Genomic DNA, 26,387 nt, shown 5'->3' with positions numbered 1-26,387 from the left:
CTAATAAATCTCCCATTATAAATTTCAACCTTTTTTAATATTTTATAAAAAAATTTAAAAGATTATTTCTATTAAAAATAAAAATTAAATTAATTAGACAATTATAATGATTTGAGCACATCCTATTTATCTTTAAAATAATAAATGATTTATTTTTAAAATTATTTAGTGTCTATTTTTTTAATAATAAACGTGACATGATCATATAGTTGGAATTATCTAATCAATCTATTTTTTGATATGAATAACCTTTCCTAAAGTCCCTACAAAATGAAATGAAATTTATTTTTTTGCAATAAAGTGTAAAACTTTGGAACAATTAATAACTCTTTATTAAAAATTGAGAGACTGCGCTTCTTTTTGCAAAATAAATAAATGAATTTTGATGCATATTTGATTCTTGGATACGTTTAGTTCCACAGTTATAAAACGCTCATAATCTTGCGTTAGGAATGGACCGGGAAATCGAGCAAATTCAATTTTAACCGTCGATGTAGTTTAATTTTTATTAGTTTCGATTCTGATTTTAGTTTTAAAAATAGTGAAATCCTTCAAATTAGTCTGGTTTTTTACTCTAATGTTTTGGTTACAGTTCCAAACTGAATCGGACCGTGAAATATTTGTTTATTATTATCTTAATTTTTATATATAAAAATTAAAATATAATGAGTCTCTTATATGATTTGAAGATTAGCCTTGTGAAACTGATAAACTTCAACCAATTTAAGTAAATTAATTATCGTTAATTTGTTTATTAACATAAAATATATATCATATTTATTAATATATAAAAATTTTAGATCCATAAAATCGAATCGAACCGAACCTAACCAAATTGATTTTTATGATTCAGTTCTGGTCTGATTTCATAATTTAACGGTTCAATTACGATTTTAATTTTTTTAGAGTTTGGCACATTGGGTTGGATTCGTTCAAATATAGGCGGATTTGAAAATTTTTCATTCACATACATCCGTCTATATTATCAAAAGCGCTTAAAAATAGATTAATTGGATCGGGTTAGTCAATTTTACCGGATCGGGTTGGTCAATACCTAACCCATGTCCAACAAGACAATGAGATTAATGTGTTAAAAACATATATAAACAAATAAATAATAATCAGCAAACCAATTTTGTTTTTACATTTTCCCAGCATTCTCCAGAAGCCCATGAAACCAGCTAACTATCCACCTCTACAAGTAACTCCACAGTCTCCTCTCTATATATAACACCTAACCCACCCCATCAAACTTATTTTCTCTCTCTCTCTCTCTCTCTCGCTCTCTCTCTCTCTCTCTCCAAAAAAATTTTGAAAAAAAAGAAAAAAGGAAGCTTTGCCATTTGAAGGACTCTCCATCTTCTCAATCCTCCAGAAAAGCAAACTAAAAAAAAATTTATAAAAAAAATGACTCTCAGCAGCATTCCGGTACTAACCAAACAAGTCCTTGTGAAATTTCTATACATGTGAATGCGTTATGTGTATGTGAATTTGTATATGAATAATGTGTTTGTTGAACTGGTTTTTGTTTTGTTTTGTTTTTTTCTTTTTTTCTTTTTTTGTGTTGTGAAAATGCAATTGGTTACGTCGGATCTTCAGATCAGCGAGGGAGGCCGAAGGAATTCGACGATGATTTGCGCTCCTGTAATGGCAGAGAATGTTGATCAGATGCTGTTAATGATGCGAAAAGCCAAAGAGCTCGGCGCCGACCTTGTTGAGGTTCGAATTGACTACTTGAAGAACTTTAGCCCTCATCATGACCTCCAAATTCTCATCAAGCAGTGTCCTCTCCCCACTCTCATCACTTACAGGTTAATTTTTCACTCACTTTTGCTGTTTTTAGTACTGGTTTGGTACTTCTGTTATGTTTGGTAGCTAAGAAAATATGGGATGGAGGATAGAGATGAATTATGTTTGGTTTGTAGGTTTTAAAAAAGTAAAAAAAATTCCTTTTTTTTAGTTCGTATTTTTATATTTTTATTAATTTTTTAAATATTTTAATCAAATTTTTTTCTTTACTTTCAAGATTCACTCAATCTTTATGAAATTTGTACAAAAAAATTTACAAAATGCATTAGATACAACAAAACTCTTTAAATGTATCTAAATTAGGTGTATTTAAAAAAATTATTTAAAATATTAAAAAAATTCACTAAAAATAAATAAAATATGAAAAATAAAAAACTCAATTTTCAAAACAAATAGTGTAAACTAGAAAATTCATTTAGAAAACTTATACATCAGAGTAATTATATTCACCTCCAATGAGGGTTGGAGAAAATATTGTTAGTTCCAAACTTTTAACCTTAGTAGCAGGAATCATTCCAGTAGGTAACGATTTTTTGAAAAAAATGTGATTTTGTGTTCCCAAATCAAAATCGTGTAAGAAACGCGATTCTTTTGGGAGAGAAATGCGATTCTATTCAAGATGGGATCAATGATGAAAACCAAACAACTCCCGAAACAACCAAATAAAAAAAATTCGAAGCAAATTTGGTCATAGATCTAAAGATATGGATCTGATTAAAGAAAAAAAAAATGATTTTTTTCAAAATCAAATGTGGGCTAGAAGTAGAAGAACAAGAAGGAAGATACATACTTACGGAAAAAAAGATGAAGCAAAACAAACCGAGAAAGAAGTCGAAGGAACAAATCAACCTAGGCTTTGAAGACAGAGAAGACAACAAAGCTAAGCTGTCCCACTTACTTGCTCTATTTATCTTTCTTTTCTTTTTTTTTTATATATATATTTTATTTTGACCTGGCATATGGTCATGGGCTGCAGTTAAAATGTTTAATGGGCTTCATTGGGCCTATAGCTTACGGATTCAAAAAATAATGGATACTAATTATAATACAATCGAAGCCCATTAAAAAACAGACATATTATATTATATAAAAAATATAAAAATAAATAAATAGGCATATTTATCTCTCTTCTCTTCTCTCGGTTTTTCTTTTCTCTTCTCTTCTCTCTGATTTATAATTTGTTCTCTCTTTCTCTCTCTCAAAAGATATTTAATTAATATATATGTCAATTATAATATATATATATATATATATATATATATCATATATCAATAAAAATAACTATTTATAAATGATATTTACTTATAATATATATGTTAATTAAAAATAAAATATATATAAATAAATTAAAAATATTATCAATAAAAATAATATATATGATAAAAAATAATAAATATATTTAAATAAAACATAAATGTTGTTTTATTAAATAAAATATAATAAATTTTATTCCAAGATAATGACTAGTGTTCTAAAAAATACCACTCCACTACTTCTATTTGTTATTCATTTTAAAAAAATATTTTTTTATGTTGTATTTAAGTAATTAGATATTACATAAAAATAAAAAATTTATAACATATATATGTTAATTAAAAAAAATTAAAAAATGTTTATATAGATAAATTAAAAATATTTCGATAAAAATAATATATAAGCGCTCCCAAACTACGACTCCTTTACATGGCCACGCTTCCCCGCTCCCGCTCCCGTTCCCGCTCCCGCTCCCGCTCCCGTTCCCGCTCCCGCTTCGTGCAACTAAGCTTTTAACTAGTCTCTCTTGATGTTTTATATAATAGTTAAACCATTTTTCATCAGTAATTTATTAGTTGTACGAATGAAAATTTAATATTGTCATCTCTATTCTACTAACATGTATATTTATCATTGTTTATTTTGCTATCTATGCGTTATGTACATTTGTTTCGGTCGCTTTAAACTTACTAAAATTATGGGTGCTTGCGGATCGGTTTTTGACTGTTCGGTTTACGATTTGTACCCGCCTGTATGTCTGCGGTTTGAGAAAAATTAAACCTACAACCGCCTGCAGTACGGGTTGCAGTTTGTGCGAATAAGGTTCGCAGATGTGTGGATGGTTGCGAACGGATTGCAGATTGAGCTTTTTCCTTTAAAAATTTATTATTAGGCTTGTTTTTCCCCATTTTTTAAATATTCTTTTGGGCCTTTTTAGTCATTTCCATGATTTCATCCCGCTTTCCTAACAATGCATCTTCAGGTCCCATATGTAGTGTCGGTGTTTCTTCTTCTTCTTCATTTATTCATGTCCTTGACAGAGTGTTGTATGTAATCCTACATCTACCAAACACAACAAAACACACTCTGAACAACATTATCAAAATGACAACATCAATTGAATTCAATAACCCCCATTTTTATTTTTATTTTCAAATGCAAGATTAATAGAATAGAATACAAATCAACCTAAGAAGAAGATGGAAGGAAAATCAAAAATTGAAAGATAAATAAAACAAAAGAATAAAAATAAACAAACAATTGCAAAATGATGATTAGAACCAAAAAAAAAAAAAAGTAACAGGAGGAATTTACCGGTGAGTCCAGTCCACATTTTCATGTTGAGTGTTCGTACAAGTCATAAGGTGCCCAAAGAGAGAAGGGCTTACCAATTCGCCAAAGGTTTTCAATGTATCAATTTGCCGATCACCGGTCATTGGTCAGTTAATACATAGAGAGCAAGAGTGAGAGAAATGAGAAAAGGCTGTTGTTGAGTGAAGTGAGTGAGAAAATAGAAGATTAGGGTTACATACTTACAAAACTTACAAGAAAATCTGACAGTCCAGATTTTAAAAAAAAAAATTGTATACAAATGCGGGCAAGCGAGTGCAGGTGCAAGTAAAACCCGCGATCTGCCTGCAACCCACGAAATAGGAAAATCCTAACCCGCATCCAACTCTAACGAATGTGCTAAACCGACTATATAGGTGCAGGAGATTCGGGATGGACGGTTTTTGCGGGTTGGAGGACCCTATGTCCAACCCCAACTAAATTGGAATTTAGTGTAATTATGTTAAAAATATAGGGCTGATTATATTTTCTTTAAACCTCAGTGCAGGTGAGTGTAATTTACCCTATACATAATAACTTCGGCGTGTTTTGATTCTGTCTCTTTACAACAAAAAAGCCTATTGAGATGGCTTTAATTGCACGAATAATACTGTCACATCATTTTGATGCAATATTCTGTATAAAATTTCTATTTGAATAGCATTTTTTAATATTCAGTTGGGTTTTGTGTGTTTTTTTAAGTATTTAGAAGCGTCTTCATTATGTGTCTCTAATGCAATTCCTTCTTCTAATTGAGGTTAGTTTGAATGTTTATACGAGACTTTCCAATATATGGCAAGTTGGTAACATTTCGAAGCCACTGTTTCTTTATTTTCATGGAATTTTCTGGGTAGCCAAACAGACAGTTGTTAAATTATGACAATTTTAATGTGATTTTATAAATTTTTCACATTTAAAATGTTATTCACTCTTTGTCTTTTTCTTCTTTTTTTTTTTTTTTTTTTTTTGAACTATTCTACTCCACTTGTTGGAAGATCACTTCTTGTGATTGCTCACGCTACTAATCACGCTACTAGCCAATGATTAGTGTTAGTGATAATTACAAATAAAACACCAGAAAATACAAATAATAAAAGTTACAATAACGGGCTGAGGCGCGGGAAATTCGCTCTCTTTAAGGAGATTCAAGCCTTCTGCGGTTAGGCAAAGCCTCACACTGGTGCAGCAGAAAAAAACCTTGACTTGTCTCCCCCAGGATACAATAGTCCGACTAAGTCGTATGGTTCACCAATACTGCACAATTGGTTGAACCCAAAACTTTATCACACACACCCTTTTTATTTGCCTGATAATCTCACTCAAGACATAACAACACAGCCAAAACTTCTTCTCTCGTATGTATTTAAGATATGACATATGTTCAAAATATATAGAAAAGAAAACTTAATAAGCAAGGTTCTTGATGGATAAGAATTGGTGGACTTGACCAAGACCTTGGATGGCTTACCTTGGAAGTCTTGGAATGGATAGGAATGGAAAGACTTGGAGAAGACTTAGATGGATAAGTCTAGCAAAGACTTGGAGAAGACTTGGATAGATAAGGCTTGCAAAGACTTGGATGGATAAGGCAAGCAAAGACTAGGCAATGACTTATCTTGGAGCTCAGAAGATTATTATAATATTAAAATACCTGCTAACATTCCCCCACCTATTTTAATATTATAGGTAACCAAAACTGAGATTATTAGGCAAATAAGGATATTATGCATCATGGTAGGTGTGCTCTGCATTGAACCTCCATTAGTGAAACAATAATATCTACTCCAGAGCCAATAATATGCTTAGCATTGAACTATGACTACTTAAGGGAAATAAATAATTATTGCACAATATTCCAGGTGTTCACAAAAGCTTTAAAAGCTAACACATTACGGTCTTGTGCGATCCCAGGATTCATGAGTGTGTTTGAGAATTAGCCCAAATCTCATAGGTAGCGGCCCCACTACCACACTCACATAGGTGAATTCTGTCAAGGGTGCTCCTGTAACTATAACACCCCACTCAATAAGAGCTACAGAAATTCATTAAGAGTTTTTTTAATAACTCAGCCGCTACAACATTACAGGATAAATGTACTTACATCATAGGGATGGGAAAAAAGTAATTTAGTGCACTTCTCACGGCCATCATATGATCGTTTTCCTCATTGAACCCAGTTACAGGATCTCTGGTCCCTGGGTTGAATATCCTCATACATGGCTCCTACTATATTCAATGGGCTTCAACCCCATCCCCCTCGATGTATTCCAGACTCTATCTCTTGCTAAGGCCTCAGTTAATGGATCTGCAAGATTATCACTAGATTTAATATAATCTACATTTATGATGGCATTATTCATATAAGATCTCACAGTACTGTGTTTTCTTCTGATAGGTCTGGATTTACCGTTATAATAACGGTTATTAACTCGACCAGTTGATGTGGTGCTATCACAATGAATCAATATAGGTGGAATTGGTTTTTCCCAGCAAGAGATTTCATTTAACAAATCTCTCAACCAATTTGCTTCTTCACTAGCTGTAGCTAAAGAAATAAGCTCAGCCTCCATTGTTGAATTAGCAATAATGGTTTGTTTTTTTTTATTTCCAACTTATAGCACCACCGCCCAATGTAAATAAGTAACCAGTGGTTGATAATGAATCACCTGACAAGGTATTCCAATCGGCATCACTGTAACTTTCAAGTACTGCAGGAAACTTATTATAAAACAACCCATATTTTATGGTACCAGATAAATATTTCATAATACACTCAATGGCTAGCCCGTGATCACTGCCAGGCTTGCTAGTAAACCTACTAAGTACTCCAACTGCATAGGCAATGTCAAGTCTAGTACAGTCAGTCGCATAACGCAAGCTACCAATCATACTAGCATATTTCTTTTGATTAATTACATCCTCATCATTTTCAATAGGAAATAAACACACATGAGGATCAAAAGGAGTAAGAACATGCTTGCAGTTATAAAAATTATATTTTCTCAAAATTTTCTCAACATAATGCGACTGATCAAGAAATATACCATCACAGGTTTTGGTAATTTTCATTCCCAAAATATAATTAGCCTCACCAAGATCTTTCATATCAAAATGGCTACTAAGCATATTTTTAGTTTCCATGATGATATGCAAATTAGAGCCAAATATAAGTAAATCATCCACATAGAGGCTAATAATGACATGTGAATTCTCTTCAGATTTATAGTAAATGCATTTATCACATTCATTCGTTTTATAGCCATTCTCAATCATGCAGTAATCAAATTTCTCATGCCACTGTTTTGGGGCCGGTTTTAAGCCATAGAGGGATTTAACTAGCTTGCACACTTCGCTTTCTTGACCGGGTTCCACAAAAACCTCAGGTTAATCCATATAGATTTCTTCACCCAGGTCTCCATTTAAAAAAGCTGTTTTAACATCCATTTGATGAATTTTTAGATCATGAATTGCAGCCACTGCAATTAATAATCTAATGGATGTAACTCTAGTAACCGGAGAAAATGTATCAAAAAAGTCAAGATTTGCTTGTTGTTTAAAACCTTTTGAAACAAGCCTTGCTTTATATTTATCAATAGTTCTATCCGGTTTAAGTTTTTTTTCTCAAAACCCATTTACAGCCAATAGTTTTACAATCTGGTGGTAAATCTACTAATACTCAAGTTTTATTAGATAATAATGATTCTATCTCATCATTTATAGCCTCGTTCCAAAAAACAGAGTCAGGAGATGCCAAAACTTCTTGTAAAGTTAATGGAGTTTCCTCTACATTAAAAACATGATAATCAGGGCCAAAATCTTTTTCTAATCTGGCTCTTTTACTCCTTCTTGGTTCAAAAACTACAGTATCTTGGTTTTGTAAAAGAGGAGTAGAGGAGCCGGTTTCAGATAAAATATTTTCTTGATAATTTTGACCCCCACCATTTTTAGATTTAAAAGGAAATTTTTCTTCATGAAAAATTACATCACCTGATTCAAAAATTATTTTGTTTTCAATATCAAAAAATCTATAGGCTGTACTATTTGTTGCATATCCAAGAAAAGCACAAGTGGCAGCTTTCACACCTAATTTAGGTCTTTTAGGGTCCACCAGTCTAACAAAAGCTAGACAACCCCAAACCCTCAAATATCTCAAATTTGGCTTATGCCCTTTCCACAACTCAAAAGGTGTAACTTTTGTTTTTTTTATGTGGCACTCTGTTCATGACATAACATGCAGTTAAAATTGCTTCTCCCCACAAATTTGAAGGAGCAGCTGCTTCAATTAGCATAGCATTTGTTAAATCAGTTAAAGTTCTATTTTTTCTTTCTGCTACACCATTCGATGCAGGTGAATATGGTGGAGTAGTTTCATGGATTATTCCCAAAGACTGAGCAAACGAGTTGAATCCAAAAGATTCATACTCCCGGCCTCTATCACTTCTATATCTTTTAATCTTTTTACCGAATTGATTTTCAACTTCAAGAAGGAATTCTTTAAATTTTTCAAAAGTATCACTTTTATTTTTCAACAAGTATACATAAGTGTATTTTGAAAAATCATCAATAAAAGTGATAAAATATCTATTTCCACCACGTGTTAAAATTCCTTCAAATTCACATAAATCAGTGTGAATTAATTCTAACAATTCAGTATTTCTCACCACACTTTTATGAGGCCTTTTAGTTATTTTTGCTTGACGGCAAACTTCACATTTCTCAAACTTATTTGTTAGTCTGGGAATTAATCCTAAACTACTCATAACTCCCACATATTGGCTATTAATATGACATAGACGAGCATGCCAAAAATTCATAGAAGACAGCATGTAAACAGAAACATGTGCTTTCTTATTCTCAACATTTAATTTAAACATTCCATCACAGGCATATCCTTTCCCCACAAATATGCCTTTTTTAGTGATTACATATTGGTCAGATTCAATAGTCTGCTTGAAACCAGCTTTGTTGAGCAAATAACTCGATATTAAATTTTTTCTCATGGATGGTGTGTACAACACATCTTTTAAAACAAGCACACGTCCAGAGGTAAAATTCAGCTCAATATCCCCACACCCGAGCACCTTGGTTAAACTGGAGTCACCAAGCATTACAGTCCTCTCCTCATTAAAATGAGTGAAATCTTTGAACCAATCTTTATCATAGCAGACATGCCTATTGGCACCAGATTCTGCCCACCACCCTTCCACATATTGAACCATAAAAATATCTGTGATCATAGCCACAAATGGTTTCTCGGTAACATTAGCCTGTGGTCGAGACTGTTGTTTCCGAAATTTGCAAGTTCAAGCAATATGCCCACTTTTGCCACACACAAAACATGTCACGTTTGTCAAATCTTGTGAAGGGGGTTCTTGGTTCCATTTCTTTTGCTTCGGGTAATTTTTATTTTGTGACCTTCCAGTATTTTTCCAAATTTTCTTAACTGGCTTCAAGTGACTATTTTTATGAAATCGACCTTTAGGTAAAGTATTTCCAGAAGTTAAATTTACCTTTGTAGTGGAATGCTCTTGTGTCATAAGCGCATCTTGTCCTCGTGCTTCTTCCTCCACCCGAATCCGTGTGATTAGAGTCTCCAAGGACGTCTCTTTTTGCTTGTGACGCATTGACTTCTGGAACTCCCTCCAAAATGATGGAAGTTTGTCAACAATACCTGCTATAACAAGATTGTCTCCAATTTTGATGCCTTCAGATCTAACTTCAGCTACTAACATCTGAAAATCTTGAACTTGCTCCACCACTGATTTTCCATCTATCATCTGATAGTGGAAAAAATGGCTTGCAGCATATTTTTTAGCGCCTGCCTCTTCAGTGTCATTTCTTGGCAGTGGTGTAAGTAGTATTATAATAATCATAAAATTGATCTGAAAGACAATTCAAAAGATAGTATCGACATTTATACCCATCTGTATTGTATTTTTCGAGTTTTTCAAGATGAGCAGCATACTCCCCGTCAGTCATCTCTTCAGTGGGGACTTTGTTCGGATTTTTCTCGGTCAGGATATAAGCCATCTTGAGGAGACTGAGGTAGAAAAGCACCTTGCCTTTCCTTCTCTTGAAATGAGCTCCCTTGAACCGGAAGGGCTTGTTGAGATCGCCAGTATTCTCGTTGGACTTCTCCAGTATTGGCTCCATGAACTTTTGCTATTTGAATCTCCTTAAAATTGTTGGTGATAATTACAAATAAAACACCAGAAAATACAAATAATAAAAGTTACAATAACGGGCTGAGGCGCGGGAAATTCGCTCTCTTTAAGGAGATTCAAGCCCTCTGCGGTTAGGCAAAGCCTCACACCATTGTAGCAGAAAAAAACTTTGACTTGTCTCCCCCAGGATACAACAGCCCGACTAAGTCGTATGGTTCACCAATACGGCACAATTGGTTGAACCCAAAGCTTTATCACACACACCCTTTTTATTTGCCTGATAATCTCACTCAAGACATAACAACACAACCAAAACTTCTTCTCTCGTATGTATTTAAGATATGACATATGTTCAAAATATATAGAAAAGAAAACTTAATAAGCAAGGTTCTTGATGGATAAGAATTGGTGGACTTGACCAAGACCTTGGATGGCTTACCTTGGAAGTCTTGGAATGGATAAGAATGGGAAGACTTGGAGAAGACTTAGATGGATAAGCCTAGCAAAGACTTGGAGAAGACTTGGATAGATAAGGCTAGCAAAGACTTGGATGGATAAGGCAAGCAAAGACTAGGCAATGACTTATCTTGGAGCTCGGAAGATCATTATAATATTAAAATACCTGCTAACAATTAGTAATCATCAAAGATCTATGTAGAATTTAATTTAAATCATCGGTTTTTGGAATCTTGAATTCTACTTCCTAAAATACTATGGGGCTTTTGAACAACTCTTGAATTCATATGGACTCATTTATAAGGAGGAGGCTTGTATCCAGTTGAGTCTAACAATTTGACCGTATTATTGGGTCTCGGTGGGCCTACCACAACATCCATCTTGATAATCAAACTATTCATCTTATAAGGCTTCTGAACACGGAAAAACATAAAGTTGATTAGATAATCGTAGCCACATGATCATATCACATTTATATTGAAAATACTAGACTACGAGTATGATTTTGAGAATTGATCATCTATTTATTTTGAAGATAATATGATTTGATCATGTGGCTACGATCATCGAATTAGTTTGATTTTTTCCTTTGATGATATGCTCAGAGGATGAATGTTTGTCAAGGTGGATCCCGTGATGAGTCCCTGAGACCCTACATTATGGTGCAATTGGGAGAATATTTTTTTTGTGAAGGTCTGTTACCTTCCACTAAAGCTATTTAGAAAAAAATAAAGATTGAGAGTTCTAATTTTGGAGCTCTAAAGAGAGCTCCAGTGATGTGGTAAGGAGTGGGGTTCACGTATGACGTGATGTGTGTGCCTGTGTTTTTATTTTATTTTTTATTTTTTTCTCTTGTCATATCATTAGAGTACTCTTTAAAACTCCAAAATTAGAGCTCTCTATCATTGTTGTTTAGAAAAATGGGACCTTACCAAAACCTTTCCTACACCAGTTTCTTTAAAAAAAATTAAAAAAAAAATCTGACTCTCAATTGTTTAGTGGCCACTCTTCACAAATGGTGCCTAAGATGACAGATCTGTACATTCTAAAACTACATAAAATGCGAATTGAACCATTCAGATTAAAGGGGGACACTCATACTGTGTTTGGTTGAGGGATTTGAGGAGGGATTTGGAAAGAGAAAGGGAAAATGTGTGTGAAATTAGGTGAAATGTAGGTATATTTTACTCACATTTCACCTAACTTTTCCCTTTCCCTTTCCAAATCTCTCCTCCAATCCTCCAACCAAACACAGCGTTAAGCATGCCAATTAGTATTTCTTGGCTATTAATCACCTAGCAAAATTGCTAATTATTGATTATTTATAAACAGATCCATTATCTTTACTGAAATTATTGATTACAAATAATGTTTCTGACATATTCAAATTCCCTACTCTGATCTGAGAAATTACAGATTTCCTACTTTCATAGTTTGTCTCTTAAAAAACCAACAATTAACTTATTACCCCCCAATACTAAGATAAAATCACCCTATTACGCTCATCTCCTTCCTCACTCTAATACTAAAAGAAAATTACCTTACTATTGGCTCGACGCTAACAACATCTCCTATTCATAGATCAGGGATTAAAGTTAAACCACTGAACTAATTTATGGTTTGTAGTAGTGTGGTTGAAAATTATTTTTCCATGTGAAATCCCATCAACTGCTTTGTCACATAAACTTTATATATTGATACTGTCTTATTTGATGATGCAAAATATCTCAATCTCAATTGTTTTGTCTGTGAGAATCAATAGTTACTTAAAGATATCTTGACTTATCAATTTTGTCCGTGAATTTTTCATATGTTTCTGAAAATAGTGAAGAAGATATTTTTACTTTTTCTTTTGTCTCATCTGACAGGTAAATTGGAATTATGTATCTTCTGCACTTAATATCTCATTTTGTTTTGCAATTTTCTTTCTTTTCAGACCAACATGGGAAGGTGGTCAGTTTGATGGAGATGAAACAAGGCGACAGGCTGCATTGCGTCAGGCCGTGGAATTAGGTGCTGATTATATTGATATTGAGCTTAAGGTTTCCCTCTCCGAACCATTTATTCAAGTAGTTTATTGATTTGATGCTTAAATGTGAAAAATCCTTTTTTTTTTTAAAACGAAAAAAAAAAAAACAAAAAAACATTTTATATGATACACAGAATATAGATCTATCTGATGACAAACAGGAGCAAGGGGACTAAAAGGTTCAAGAAGCTTAAAGATTGATGGCTGAACCATAAATGCCATTGACAAGTACCCACAATGAAGATTATCACTAACTTAAGAAGCGCCGATACAGACACGGACGCGGCGGAGACACGATAATAAAATATATATTTTTATTTACTATTTAGATTAATATTACATCCATAAACGATCAGTATTAACAAAAATTAACTCTAATTCTATATTAAGAAGAAAAAAAATTAAATTAAGACTTACAATTTATGAATGATCTATTAAGTGTTTAAATCAAAAAAAAAATAATAATAACATTCAACATTCATCAAAAGTATTAAGATAATGGGAAGAAAAAATGTGTTTTCGAAGTATCCCCAATATATCCTCTGAAAATAAATTAATTAATTAAATAACATACATGTCTCCCCTCTGTGTCCACGTGTCCGACACGGCTACAACATTCGAAGAGTCGGTGCTTCATAGTCACTAACTCTAACTCAGTTATAACCCAAGTGGTACATTTCACCGGAATTCACTTAACCCATAAAGTCATCATCTTTATATCCCAGAAAGTACAAAGGAAACGAACTGGAGACTTCTATATATTAGAATATGATTCATTAATTTGTTGGTAAAAAGCTGGAAAAACTGGTGATCAACTGTCCATCTTCCTATGATATCCAACAGAATAGAATGGCTTCTATGATATTCATTTACTCTGGATTTTTATTTGAAAGGAAGAGCATGGGTACTATATCTAGGAAAATTCCAGACGTCTGAAAATTGTTATTTGTCAAGAAATACATTCCTAAAGCACCCCATCGGACACTAAAATTCAAAGTGTGTGTAAGAAACTCACCAAACTGACAAAAATACTTTGATCTTGTTTATAGTTGAACAGATGATGTCCCTAAGCCAGCTTTACGCCAGTTTCTGTTAATGATGTTCAATAGTCATTCTGATTTCAGATTTGCTATTGAAGTTCCAATGAACAACTTTCTAGGTCACTAACAATTTTGGGTCTTGAAGGTGGCTGATGAGTTCTACAAATTGATTCAAGGCAAGAAGCCTGAAAAGGTCAAAATCATTGTTTCTTCTCACAACTATGAAAATACTCCATCTGCTGAGGAAATTGGCAATCTTGCGGCAAGAATACAGGCTACAGGAGCTGACATAGTGAAGATTGCAACAACTGCCCAAGACATCACTGATTCGGCTCGTATCTTTCAATTACTTGCACATTCTCAAGTAAGTATTTATACGTCATGGTAATTCCGTCTGAACTCCAGGTTTAAGCAATTGATATATGCTTTCTTCCTGGAATAAAAAATAAAAAATAAAATAATTCTTGAATGATCAAAACTCCAATTGCTCAAACATACTTTAAAATAACTAAATAAATGACACTAATTTAGGAAAAATTTGAAGGTGTAAAAAGAATATGCTTGTTGCAAAGCTCATTAGAACTATAGATCACAATAATAAGAAAACAAAAACTACTTTTGGGGTTGATTGAAAGATTTGAAAATTAAAACAGCGGCCTTCAAATGAGGACAAAACCAATAAATAAGTTCTCATGAAGTCATGATGTGAAAATGTTATTGACAATGGCAAAATGTGTGTAGCATCATAAAAAATCAAAATTGGCTTACTTGTGAGTTTTAACAAAAGATATCCTAAACCACATTAGATTATAATCCAAATGACTTAACAAATTAGATAAAATAATTCAACCTATTTGGTTTCACTTTTCTGAATTGATTTTCAAAATTTTGTTCTGAAAAGTGTTTTAAGAAAATGGATCATTGTTTGCTTGTTCCAGTTTTTTGAATTTTGGAACTACAATTCAAAATTCCCTCCAAAATACAACAACTCGGTGGGATGCATTGGATTTTTGGTCTAACGGTACAACAACCAACCATTGAGCAATAAAGAAGATAGAATATTTCTATTTCCAAGGTGCATCCGGAAAATTGAGCTTGGGATTTTTTATTTTTTATTTTTTGATTTTTTGGATAACCATAGTCTAAATTTTTCTAAAAATTGAATTCCAAAAAGCGGAACCAAACAGGCTGACTAATTTTCATTCTGCTTCATGTCTCACATTATAAAATAGTCATGCCGTTCACATTTTGACAGCATAGAAATGGCATGAAAATTTACTCAAAACAGAGCCTTCATCAATTTTAGTAAAGATCATGTTGTTATTCCTATGTTTCATCAGGCATAACCGACCTTCATTGTAATTGTAAAAGTTTACTTAGAAACTTAGAAAATATGAGGAAGAAGGAATATATTTCTGTTATATTCAAAACTTCTTATCTTACAAGACCAAATGACACTCCTTATATAGGAGATATTACAAACATCATCATAACCCATTATATGCCACTTACATATTATATATTACCACTATCTACCACTATTATATTATATACATGCCACTATCTACCACCAACACCACTATCATATTCTATACATGCCACTATCTACCACCAACACCACTATCATATTATATACATGAACACAATTTCCAGCACTCCCCCTCAAGCTGGTTTGAAGATATCTTCCATAGCCAGCTTGCTAGTCAGCTTATCAAATTGCTTCTGGTGTAGTCCCTTCGTTAGCACATCAGCTAATTGTTCACCTGTTGGAAGGTAGGTCATACAGATTATGCCAGCATTGATTTTCTCCTTGATGAAATGTTTATCCACTTCTATATGTTTTGTGCGATCATGTAGAACTGGATTATGAGCTATAGATATAGCTGCTTTGTTGTCACAATAGACCTTCATAGGTGTCGGGTGAGAAAGCTTTAATTCTTCAAGAATTCTTTTAATCCACATTACTTCACAGATTCCATGGGCAACAGCTCTGAACTCTGCTTCTGCACTACTTCTAGCTACCACATTCTGTTTTTTACTCCGCCATGTAACTAGGTTCCCACCTACAAAGGAGCAGTATCCGAATGTTGATCTCCTGTCTGTAACACTTCCTGCCCAGTCCGCATCTGTGTATACTTCAACTTGAAGATGTCCATGTTTCTTGAACAGTAAGCCTCTCCCTGGAGTTCCTTTCAAATATCTTAAGATCTTATAAACGGCCTCAAAGTGCTCTGCCCCTGGTGAGTGCATGAACTGACTTACCATGCTGACTGCAAAGGCAATATCAGGCCGCGTATGAGACAAGTAAATCAATTTCCCTACAAGTCGCTGATATTGTTCCCTCTCTTTGACTTCTTCAGCCTTAGCAGCTTGTAACTTCAAGTTAGGCTCGATCGGAGTCTCCACCATCTTACAACCAAGCATACCTGTTTCTCCAAGGAGATCAAGAACATATTTTCTCTGATTAACGAATATACCTTCCTTGGATCTTGCAAATTCCATTCCGAGGAAATACTTGAGGGCTCCCAGATCCTTAATGTGAAATTCTTTTGCGAGTTTCTCTTTGAGGGCTGCTAACTCTGCTTCATCATTACCAGTTAAAATGATGTCATCAACATAAACAATCAAAATTGCAATTTTACTGTTTTTTGAATGTTTATAAAATATTGTGTGATCTGCTTGACTCTGCGAGAAGCCACAACTGATAACTGCCTTCCCAAAGCGTTCAAACCACGCTCTTGGTGATTGTTTGAGTCCGTATAATGACTTGTTCAATCTGCATACTCTGTCGCTTCCAAGTCTCTGCTCAAATCCCGGCTGTAGGCTCATGAACACCTCTTCTTCAAGATCACCATTGAGAAATGCATTTTTAATGTCAAGTTGATGTAGAGGCCAATCTGAATTTACTGCAAGAGATAACAGTACTCTGATGGAATTTATTTTAGCAACAGGAGCAAACGTCTCCTGATAGTCGATCCCATAAGTTTGAGTGAAGCCTTTAGCCACCAGTCTCGCCTTGTATCTCTCAACGCTTCCATCTGCATTACATTTTATCGTAAACACCCATTTACACCCAACTGTTTTCTTGTCTTTGGGTAGATCAACTATCTCCCAAGTACCACTTCTCCTTAAAGCATTCATCTCCTCCATGACTGCTAATTTCCAATTCGAATCATCCAATGCTTCCTGTATATTCCTTGGAACAAACAAGTGTGAAATCCTAGATGTGAAAGCTCTATGGTTTTTAGACAGTCTTTGATAGGAGAGGTAATTTGCAATAGGATGTTTAATGCAATTTCGGACACCTTTCCTAATTGCTATAGGAACATCAAGGTCGGAAATAGAAGGAATAGGATTACCTAAAATTTCGATGCCAGAACTCGAGTGGACATTCGGGTCATTAGGATGGACATTCGGGTCATTATTCCTCAGATGAAATCGCTTCCTAGTATAAACCTGAAGCTCAGGATTTAGATCATTTTGTAGTACTTCTCCCCCTAAACAAGAATCTTCTTGACTAGGCACCATAGAACTTGGTTCTCCTAAGTGATCATTATCAGACAGATGTGGTTTTTGTGTAGGATAAATGACATTGGGGAGCGGGATAGAAATATCCCAAAAACGGTCTTCTACTCCACTTGTCTCCCCCTGAAGAGAAGTGTTGGGGAAATAGGATTTTGTTTCCACAAATGACACATCCATACTCACATGAAATTTCTTGTTTTGAGGATCGAAACACTTATACCCCTTTTTGTTTGAGGAATAACCCAAAAAACACATTTTATAGCACGGGGGTCAAGTTTTGAACGAAGTTGACTGGGAACATGAACATAGGCAGTACATCCAAAAACTTTGGCGGGTAAATCAGAAAACAACCTCGTGTTAGGAAAAAAAGTTTTGAGACAATCAAAAGGTGTTTTGTATGTTAACACCTTTGTAGGCATCCTGTTTATCAAATAAGAGGCTGTTAAAATTGCTTCACCCCATAAATATTTAGGAACATGCATGTAAAACATTATAGCACGTGCTACTTCAAGTAGATGTTTATTTTTTCGTTCTGCAATGCCATTTTGTTGAGGGGTATCCCGACATGTAGATTGATGAAAAATCCCCTTTTTTTCCAAAAACTCACCCAACTGCTCATTGAAATATTCTGTTCCATTATCAGAATGTAAAATACCAATTTTGGTTTGAAATTGGTTTTCAATCATATTGTAAAAATTTGTGAATAAATTTTTCACGTCAGATTTTTTATTCATCAAATAAATCCAACATAAGCGGGTATGGTCATCAATAAATGTAACAAACCATCTTTTACCAGAAAGAGTAGTGATTTTAGAAGGGCCCCAAACATCACTATGAATCAAATAAAAAGGTTTTGAAGCCTGGTAAGGTTTTGGCAAATAAGTAGAGCGATGAAATTTTGCAAAAATGCAACTTTCACACTGAAAAGAAGAACAATCAATCCCTTTAAATAATTCTGGAAATAAATGTTTCAGATAAAGAAAACTAGGATGTCCTAGCCTATAGTGCCATAGCATTATTTTTTCTCGAATAGAGATTGAACTAGTACTACTAAAGCTCTGAGCTTTTTTATTACTAACAGGTACTTCATCAAAGTAGTAAAGACCTTCAAGCATCCTAGCACGCCCAATCATCATCCCCGAGTTCTGGTCCTGAAATTCACAATGGGATTCAAAAAATGTAACACGACAGTTAGAATCCTTAGATAGTTTACTGACAGACAAAAGGTTACAGGCTAAGTTGGGGACGTGAAGAACAGCATTGAGATTAATTTTCTCAGTTAGTTTAATAAATCATTTTCCTGCAATAGGTGAAAAACTACCATCGGCTATTCTGATTTTGTCATGACCAGAACAAGGGAAATAGGTACTAAATAAATGGGAAAAACTAGTCATGTGATCGGAGGCACCGGAATCTATGATCCACGGAGAGAAGTTTAGGCAAGAGAAGGCTTTAGGATTTCTACCTGTTTGTGCCAACAAAACACTAGGAGTACCGGATGAGGAGTTGGATTTTATCAGCTTTAAGAGTTGATCAATCTGCTCTTTGTTGAAGGGACCTGAATCGGCTTCATTAGCGGTAGGAAAGCCATGATTCTTCTCTCCTTGTTTGCTGGTTTTCCAGTTGACAGGTTTGCCATGGATCTTCCAACACGTTTCGCGTGTATGGCGAGGCTTGTTGCAAAAATCACACTAGACCCGTGGCTTATCATCAAACCTGCGCTGGTAATTTGCAGCCTTGTTGGCCGCAGCATCGCTAATTAAAGCAGAAATTTCAATTAATTCACCAGTACCTTTTTTCTTAAGCATGACGCTCCTTCGGCTCTCTTCCCTTCTGACTTCGGCAAATACTTCGCCAATGGATGGGAGAGGAGGTCTGCCAATAATTCTTCCTCGCACTTCATCGAACTCAATGTTGAGGCCGGCAAGAAACTTGTAAATACGGCTGTCTTCCACAGTTTTCTTGTGGTGGTTGCAGTCGTCAACCGATTTCCATTCGTATGTGTTGAAGATGTCAAGATCCTGCCACAACCTTTTCAACGAATTGAAATATTTGGTGACGGAATCATCTCCTTGACGAATCTCTCCCAACTTCAAAGTTAATTCGAAAACTTGAGATTGATTTCCTAGGTCAGAATACATCTGACTAACATTATCCCACAATTCTTGTGCAGTAGTATAGCACATGTAATTAGAGCTTATATCCTCCTCCATGGAATTGACCAACCATGTCATAACCATGGAGTTTTCAGCGTCCCAACTGTCGAACAGCGGATCATTAACAGCAGGAGCCTTCTTGTCACCAGTGATGTAACCGATCTTTCCTTGCCCACGGATATACATCCGGACAGATTGTGACCAACGGAGAAAATTATCACCATTTAGGCGGATGGTGGTGATTTGGACAGAGTGAGAGTTGGACGTTTTCACCGGAATGGCAGCGGCAGGGGTTGAAGTGGTTTCGGACGTGACTTCCGACATGGCTATGACGGTTTTAGGGCTGCTGTGTTTTTTGTTGCTCTGATACCAACTTAGAAACTTAGAAAATATGAGGAAGAAGGAATATATTTCTGTTATATTCAAAACTTCTTATCTTACAAGACCAAATGACACTCCTTATATAGGAGATATTACAAACATCATCATAACCCATTATATGCCACTTACATATTATATATTACCACTATCTACCACTATCATATTATATACATGCCACTATCTACCACCAACACCACTATCATATTCTATACATGCCACTATCTACCACCAACACCACTATCATATTATATACATGAACACAATTTCCAGCAAGTTTTGACAGTATGTGAATCACTTCAACTGACATTGCAGGTACCAACAATAGGAATTGTTATGGGTGAAAGGGGCCTGATGTCTCGCATACTTTGTGCCAAATTTGGAGGGTTTCTCACTTTCGGTGCACTTGAATCAGGAATCGTGTCCGCTCCTGGGCAGCCAACTTTAAAAGATTTGTTGGAGTTGTACAATTTCAGACAGATAGGGCCCGATACCAAAGTACATGGGGTTATTGGAAATCCTATTGGCCACAGCAAAAGTCCTCATCTATACAATACAGCATTTAGATCAGCTGGTTTTAATGGAATCTATTTACCTTTGCTGGTTGATAGTGTCGCAAACTTTTTCAACACCTATTCATCTCCTGATTTTGTTGGTTACAGGTATGGATCTCTTGGGAAGTATAAACATACACAGACCCTAGTTTGTATGAATACTATTTCTGAAGTCAGTGCACTGAAAGTAGTATTCTTCTCTTCAGAAATGAAATATTGAATCTTCCTACTCAATAAATAAATTATTCTAAAATGCATAGAAATTATTCCACAAATAAATTTAAAATATATATATATTTATGTAAATGTGTATTGTTTTCAAATGCAGCTATACAATTCCACACAAGGAGGCTGGACTTAAATGCTGTGATGAAGTTGATCCAATAGCCAAGGTATTTCAAAATCCCTTTGCAGCTTTTTGACAAAGTACCAATATACACGTAACATCAACTTCAACTGGAAAGGTCATCATTCAATGTCACGCATAAAAAGTCATTTCATGATTAAAATCTTACAGGCAATAGGAGCTATTAGTTGCATGGTCAGGAAACCAAGCGATGGCAAGTTAATTGGCTATAATGTTGACTATCTTGGAGCTATTGGGGCTATTGAGGAAGCACTAGGAGGTTACTGATATGCTATTTGAGCTATCCGAATTCAATTTAGACTTCTTTGTTTTCATTATAAAGATTTTCAAGTCAAAATTTTATTTTGCAGGCTCAAATGGTTCTAGCAGCGGAGCTGTTTCACCTCTAGCTAGCAAACTCTTTGTTGTCATTGGAGCTGGTGGGGCTGGAAAGGCACTTGCTTATGGTGGAAAAGAGAAGGGTGCAAGAGTTGTAGTTGCCAATCGCACATATGGTACAAATTAGAATATTATAATCTGTCATCATTGATATCATCATTGTCAAAAAATTTGACAGCTATGTCTCAATTGAAAAGGATTGTTATTGCAAACCAGTTATCCTCTACTCCACCTACGTACTAACTTATGAGTGATCAGATTTCTTGGCCCCACAACATTAATAAAAACACAGCTGTAAAAATTGAATAACAAAACAGCCCCTTCTCAAACAATTTCTTTTCTTTGATTGTTTGGAACTGCCAAAAATGGAGTTCAGAAAATAGAAAATATATCTCAGGACATGATTTTGAAATGGAGGTTCACAACATAAAATAAAAAATATATGTATTTTTCCAATTTAGAAATTCACTTGATCTATGAAAAAAAAAAAAATTACTTGATAAGCATGTTATACTGCTATTTCAAAACAGTACTGCCTATTTTTATGTAATTCTTCTGTATAATAATTAATTTTGGGACTAAAAAAATCTTCTTTCTATTTTTCTTTGCTCTTTTTGGAAGTCTTGTTCAGATGGACATTGGATTTTTTTCTGCTCACCGACTTAGTGAGAATTTGTGTTTTCTTTTGAATGTCAGAAAAAGCTAAAGAACTTGCCAGTAAAGTTGATGGAGAAGCTATTACTCTTGCTGAATTAGATGATTTCCATCCAGAAGACGGGATGATTCTTGCAAACACTACTTCTGTTGGAATGAAACCAAAAACTGATGCAACTCCCATTTCTAAGGTTTGCCTCCTCTTTTCTTATTTAGATGCACCACAATCAATTAAACGCAAAGGTCTGCAAAAACATTAAGCTTGTGTTTGGATTTATAGATTTCAGATGAAAGGATTTGGTACTAATCATTTTCAGGAGAATACCTCAAATTGAATTTGATAATTAGATATTGATTTTCAAGATTGAATTCGAGAGCTTTGTCACGATGGATTTGAAATAACAATGTAAAAGTAACTATTTGAGATATTTCATGCTATGAGTTCTAATTCTACAAGGATCCTAATAAAATACTTTTATCTTCTATAGCTATATTATCATCCTTCTCGTTTCTCATTCCATAATAGCTTAATCTCCTATATTTTTATAAAATTCAACCTTAAGTCTCTTGATTTGAAATCTATCCATCCATCCAAACTGAGCCTAATTCAGAAACCTTGATGGTTACTAATACAATACAAAGCATTTAAAGTATTTGAAATATATATTGTCTACAAGATTTCATTGTATTATTAAGTGCATCAAATTTGTTAGCATTCACAACATTGACTGTCCATCACAATTTAATAAATAAGCCGATCTTGCTTTTTATTTTTTGGCAGAAAGCTTTGAACCGCTATTCCCTGGTTTTTGATGCCATTTACACCCCGAAATGGACCAGACTCTTGCAAGAAGCACAAGATTCAGGAGCCAAAGTTGTGTTTGGAACAGAGATGTTCATAAATCAAGCATTTGTACAGTTTGAAAGGTTCACTGGAATGCCCGGTAAGATGATCCCGTTTCGACATTCTTTGTTTTAATATATTTTGTTTTGTTTCATGCTTTATAGACTTTAGCCCCTATTCTTCTGCTTTTTCATGACCTTTGGTTCATTTCACTACTGCAGCACCAAAAGAATTGATCAGGGAAACCCTAGCAAAGAACACATAAAAAGAAATTGCTTGGTTAATATTGCCTTTTGGTAGCCGGATCGAATTACAGCTGACGCACTTCGATTTCTGAATTTCTTGTCATTTGTTATGTTATTCTGTTGTATAATAAATATTCATTTCATGTTGGACTTCAAACATGTAGCCTCACTTTATCAAATGGTAAGTTATTAAAAATGGGTGCCAAGTGATTGGGATTAAGCCCCTTTCTTTTTGTTTCCCATGTTGTGTGGAGGTACCATTTTTAACTCTTTATTAGAAACCTTAGAGTTTATGCTACAGTAGTTAATTCAGTTCATAATCTATATAATAGATTTAGTAACTTAAACATTGGGAGCAAGAACTATTTCTCTATGGGGGTAAAGAATGATGAGAACAAGTTTGTCCCGAGACGAATGCAAAAGGTGTTGTCATAAAATAAAAAAATAAAAAATGACCAAACATCAGTCCTTTTGTAAATGGAGATACTTTTGGCAGAAAGTATATAAGGATGAAATAAAAAGAAGACGAGTTCAAGTCAAAATGACTAAGCTCGGTTACTTAAGTAGCGGAACTAGACTTGTGAGGGCAGGGGGCCATGGTGGGGATACACTAGTACTACAATGAAGTTAGGGAAGTTTGATCTCATTAATTTGAGTGTCAAAATGGAGATTTTGAGAGGATTTGTATTGTTGCAAATGTTCTTTCATTGACATATTGAATACATTTTCTAAATAATGAATTATTTCTCCATAATTTTAACTAATTTTTTCTCTATATTTTCTTCCTATGTTTGGGTTATCCTAGTGATGGTGCACGTGCATTGCACGTGATTTTTCATAAATGTAAACAATCTAGCTTGTTTAGAAATTTTAAAGTAGTAGCATGTTTGTGTTTGTATCCAACCTAAGCATTCAGAATTTTTATAGTAGTAGATAGATAGATTTGTGTTTTGGTCAATGGAAGCAACGGTTCATCCTTGGCTTTTCATTGAAATCAATGTGGCAACGGTTCTTCCTTCTAATTCAAATTCAATTTCAGTTATGAAAAACTATAATACCTCAAAAAACCAATTGTGTCATGAAGTTATTCAACAATATGATTTAAGACAATATTGTCTTCTTAATTATGATTTCATCACTCACAAATATGGTTTTTTCTATATATTTCATGAACCAAAAGTATACATAAAAGGTTTTGATATGTTTGACTGAGAGTTTAAAGTTAGTAAATTTTTTAAACAGTTCTAAGTATATCTATCCCCCTTCAAAAAACTAAGTAATTCATGACTACGTCAAGATTTAATTGTACTAATTCTCAAACAATTAAAACTAACAATCTAAATCATCTAGCACATACGAAAGTGATTTAGATTATTGCTTCAAAAATAATAAATCGACACAAACGATTTTTACATGAAAAAATTACAATTGGAGCACCTCCAATTGTGATTAAAAAACCACGAACGAAACGCCACAAATCAATCTATTATGAAAGTAAGAAAGAAAACAAAATTACCAAAATAAATTACCCAAACACAATCAATTTGTCTTCAACAATCTGTATCTCTTTCACCACTGCCTTCGTCTCGAAATTGATCAGCTTAATGTTGAATCTACAAAATCCATGTCGCACCAACAATTGCGCACAGCTTCGAACTCCTTCGAATTCTCCATGCTTAAATCTCTGGATTCCACCGAAGAAAAAGAACACTCTTGAAGATGAATAATCAAACTCTTTGATGTATGCTTATCAAACCATGAGTTGAATACTCAATCAAATATCAAAGAAACCTAACAAAATAGCCCCAAAAGAAAACCCTAAAAACCCTCAAAAAAGATCTGGAAGTCGTGCCCTAGATTTGGAGCAACCTACAGTGTTATAGTTGCTGAAATCGTGAAGTCCACTTGAGTGTAGGAATGGACACTCAAGCAGGGATGCAAAAACGCATGTTCCAAACTAGGATTCACACTTGAGTGTAGGATCTTACGCTCGAGTGTAAAATCACACCACACAGTATTTTTTGCAGACAAGCCAAAGTACTGCGATAGTGGAAACTCCGTTCAAGTGCCACGTTTCCCACTCGATCGAGAAGATAAAAAATAGAAGGAAAATTACAACATGATTAACTCAAGCTTGTTCGCGGAATTGGCAATAAGCAAGGACCTAACAATCTCCCATTTTGTCAATTCCCGGACAAAACTTTCTAACAATTTTTCCTAACAAAACACACGAACTAGACACACTTAACAACGACAATCAAAAAAACTACGAAATAGCCTAACCACTAAAATTGATTAGATTGAGAAACACTTATAAGCATTTTGGACAATCCACTTGTGAAAAATACCATTCAAACGAAAACTGTGGAACCAAATAAGATAAACATAAAGAGATAAGCAAAATGAATATGAGAGAAAGAAGCAAATATAGATAGCCAAATCTATCTATGCCAAAAGTCCAACAAATCCCTTCCAATAATAAATCCTAACCAAATAAGCATGTACAGTCCTACAAATCCTAAATAACTACAAAGCCAAAAAATCAAAATATCTACTCCCTTTTTTTGTCCGGGAGACAAACACAATAAAACATAAAAAGAAACAAGAAAACAAAACTGTGCAAAGAAATATACTGGCCCAGAAACACGAAACAAGCATCATTGAGCTGGCATCACTGAGCTGGCGGGGGTGGAGGCTGCTACATATGAAGCAAGAATACAAGCTGAGCAAGATGCTGAGAAGACTGAGCAACAGACTCTTCAATGCGACTGGAAGAAGCCTCCAAAGCACTAAGTGAGGCATCAGTGGAGGTCTCAAGATCAGTAAGCCGAGCATCAAAGATATCCATGCGGTCCTCCAAGCAATCAAAACAGAAGACCATGGTCTACTCAAACTGACGAAGCTGGCCTCTGATAGAACGAACCGAAAGAAGCTGCTCCCCCTCACCTGCAGCAGTAGCATCATACTCGGCCTCCTCGGCCAAAGGACTAGCTCCTGCACCTGCACCAGAACTACCCACTCCTAAAGGAACCCCCTTGACATGAGACTGACTTTGAGAGACAGTATTTTTGGTGAATGGGCGAGTAGGAAAAGAAAATTCATCCTCATCAAAAAAAAGAACCTCAAATTTGGTAAGAAGATGGTTGATAAAGCAACCATAGGAAAGACCTTAGTTGTTGCGCTCAAAAGCGGCTACTATTTTTTG

At 34.6% G+C, this 26,387-nt stretch overlaps 1 protein-coding gene across 3 annotated transcripts; it reads left to right on the top strand.

Annotated features, from left to right (window-relative positions):
- The first annotated feature begins 1,123 nt into the window (after positions 1 to 1,123).
- Positions 1,124 to 23,422, top strand: LOC114264630 (bifunctional 3-dehydroquinate dehydratase/shikimate dehydrogenase, chloroplastic). Of its 3 annotated transcripts, none has more exons than XM_028205308.2 (11): positions 1,124 to 1,428; positions 1,600 to 1,811; positions 12,949 to 13,054; positions 14,227 to 14,445; positions 20,456 to 20,802; positions 21,023 to 21,086; positions 21,212 to 21,320; positions 21,412 to 21,555; positions 22,136 to 22,284; positions 22,875 to 23,037; positions 23,159 to 23,422. In XM_028205308.2, the coding sequence occupies exons 1-11, from the start codon at positions 1,408 to 1,410 to the stop codon at positions 23,200 to 23,202; spliced, it is 1,578 nt and encodes a 525-aa protein (XP_028061109.2). In that variant the 5' UTR covers positions 1,124 to 1,407; the 3' UTR covers positions 23,203 to 23,422. The 3 variants fall into 3 exon arrangements, with proteins under 3 accessions (XP_028061109.2, XP_028061111.2, XP_082771232.1); XM_028205310.2 differs by having other exon boundaries at positions 1,363 to 1,481; XM_082915106.1 differs by lacking the exon at positions 1,124 to 1,428 and having other exon boundaries at positions 1,573 to 1,811.
- The last annotated feature ends 2,965 nt before the right edge of the window (positions 23,423 to 26,387 follow it).

This window comes from Camellia sinensis, chromosome 2 (assembly GCF_055761805.1).
Source record: "Camellia sinensis isolate YWXY chromosome 2, ASM5576180v1, whole genome shotgun sequence".
NCBI lineage: Eukaryota > Viridiplantae > Streptophyta > Magnoliopsida > Ericales > Theaceae > Camellia > Camellia sinensis.
This window is presented reverse-complemented; position numbering and strand designations above follow the sequence as displayed.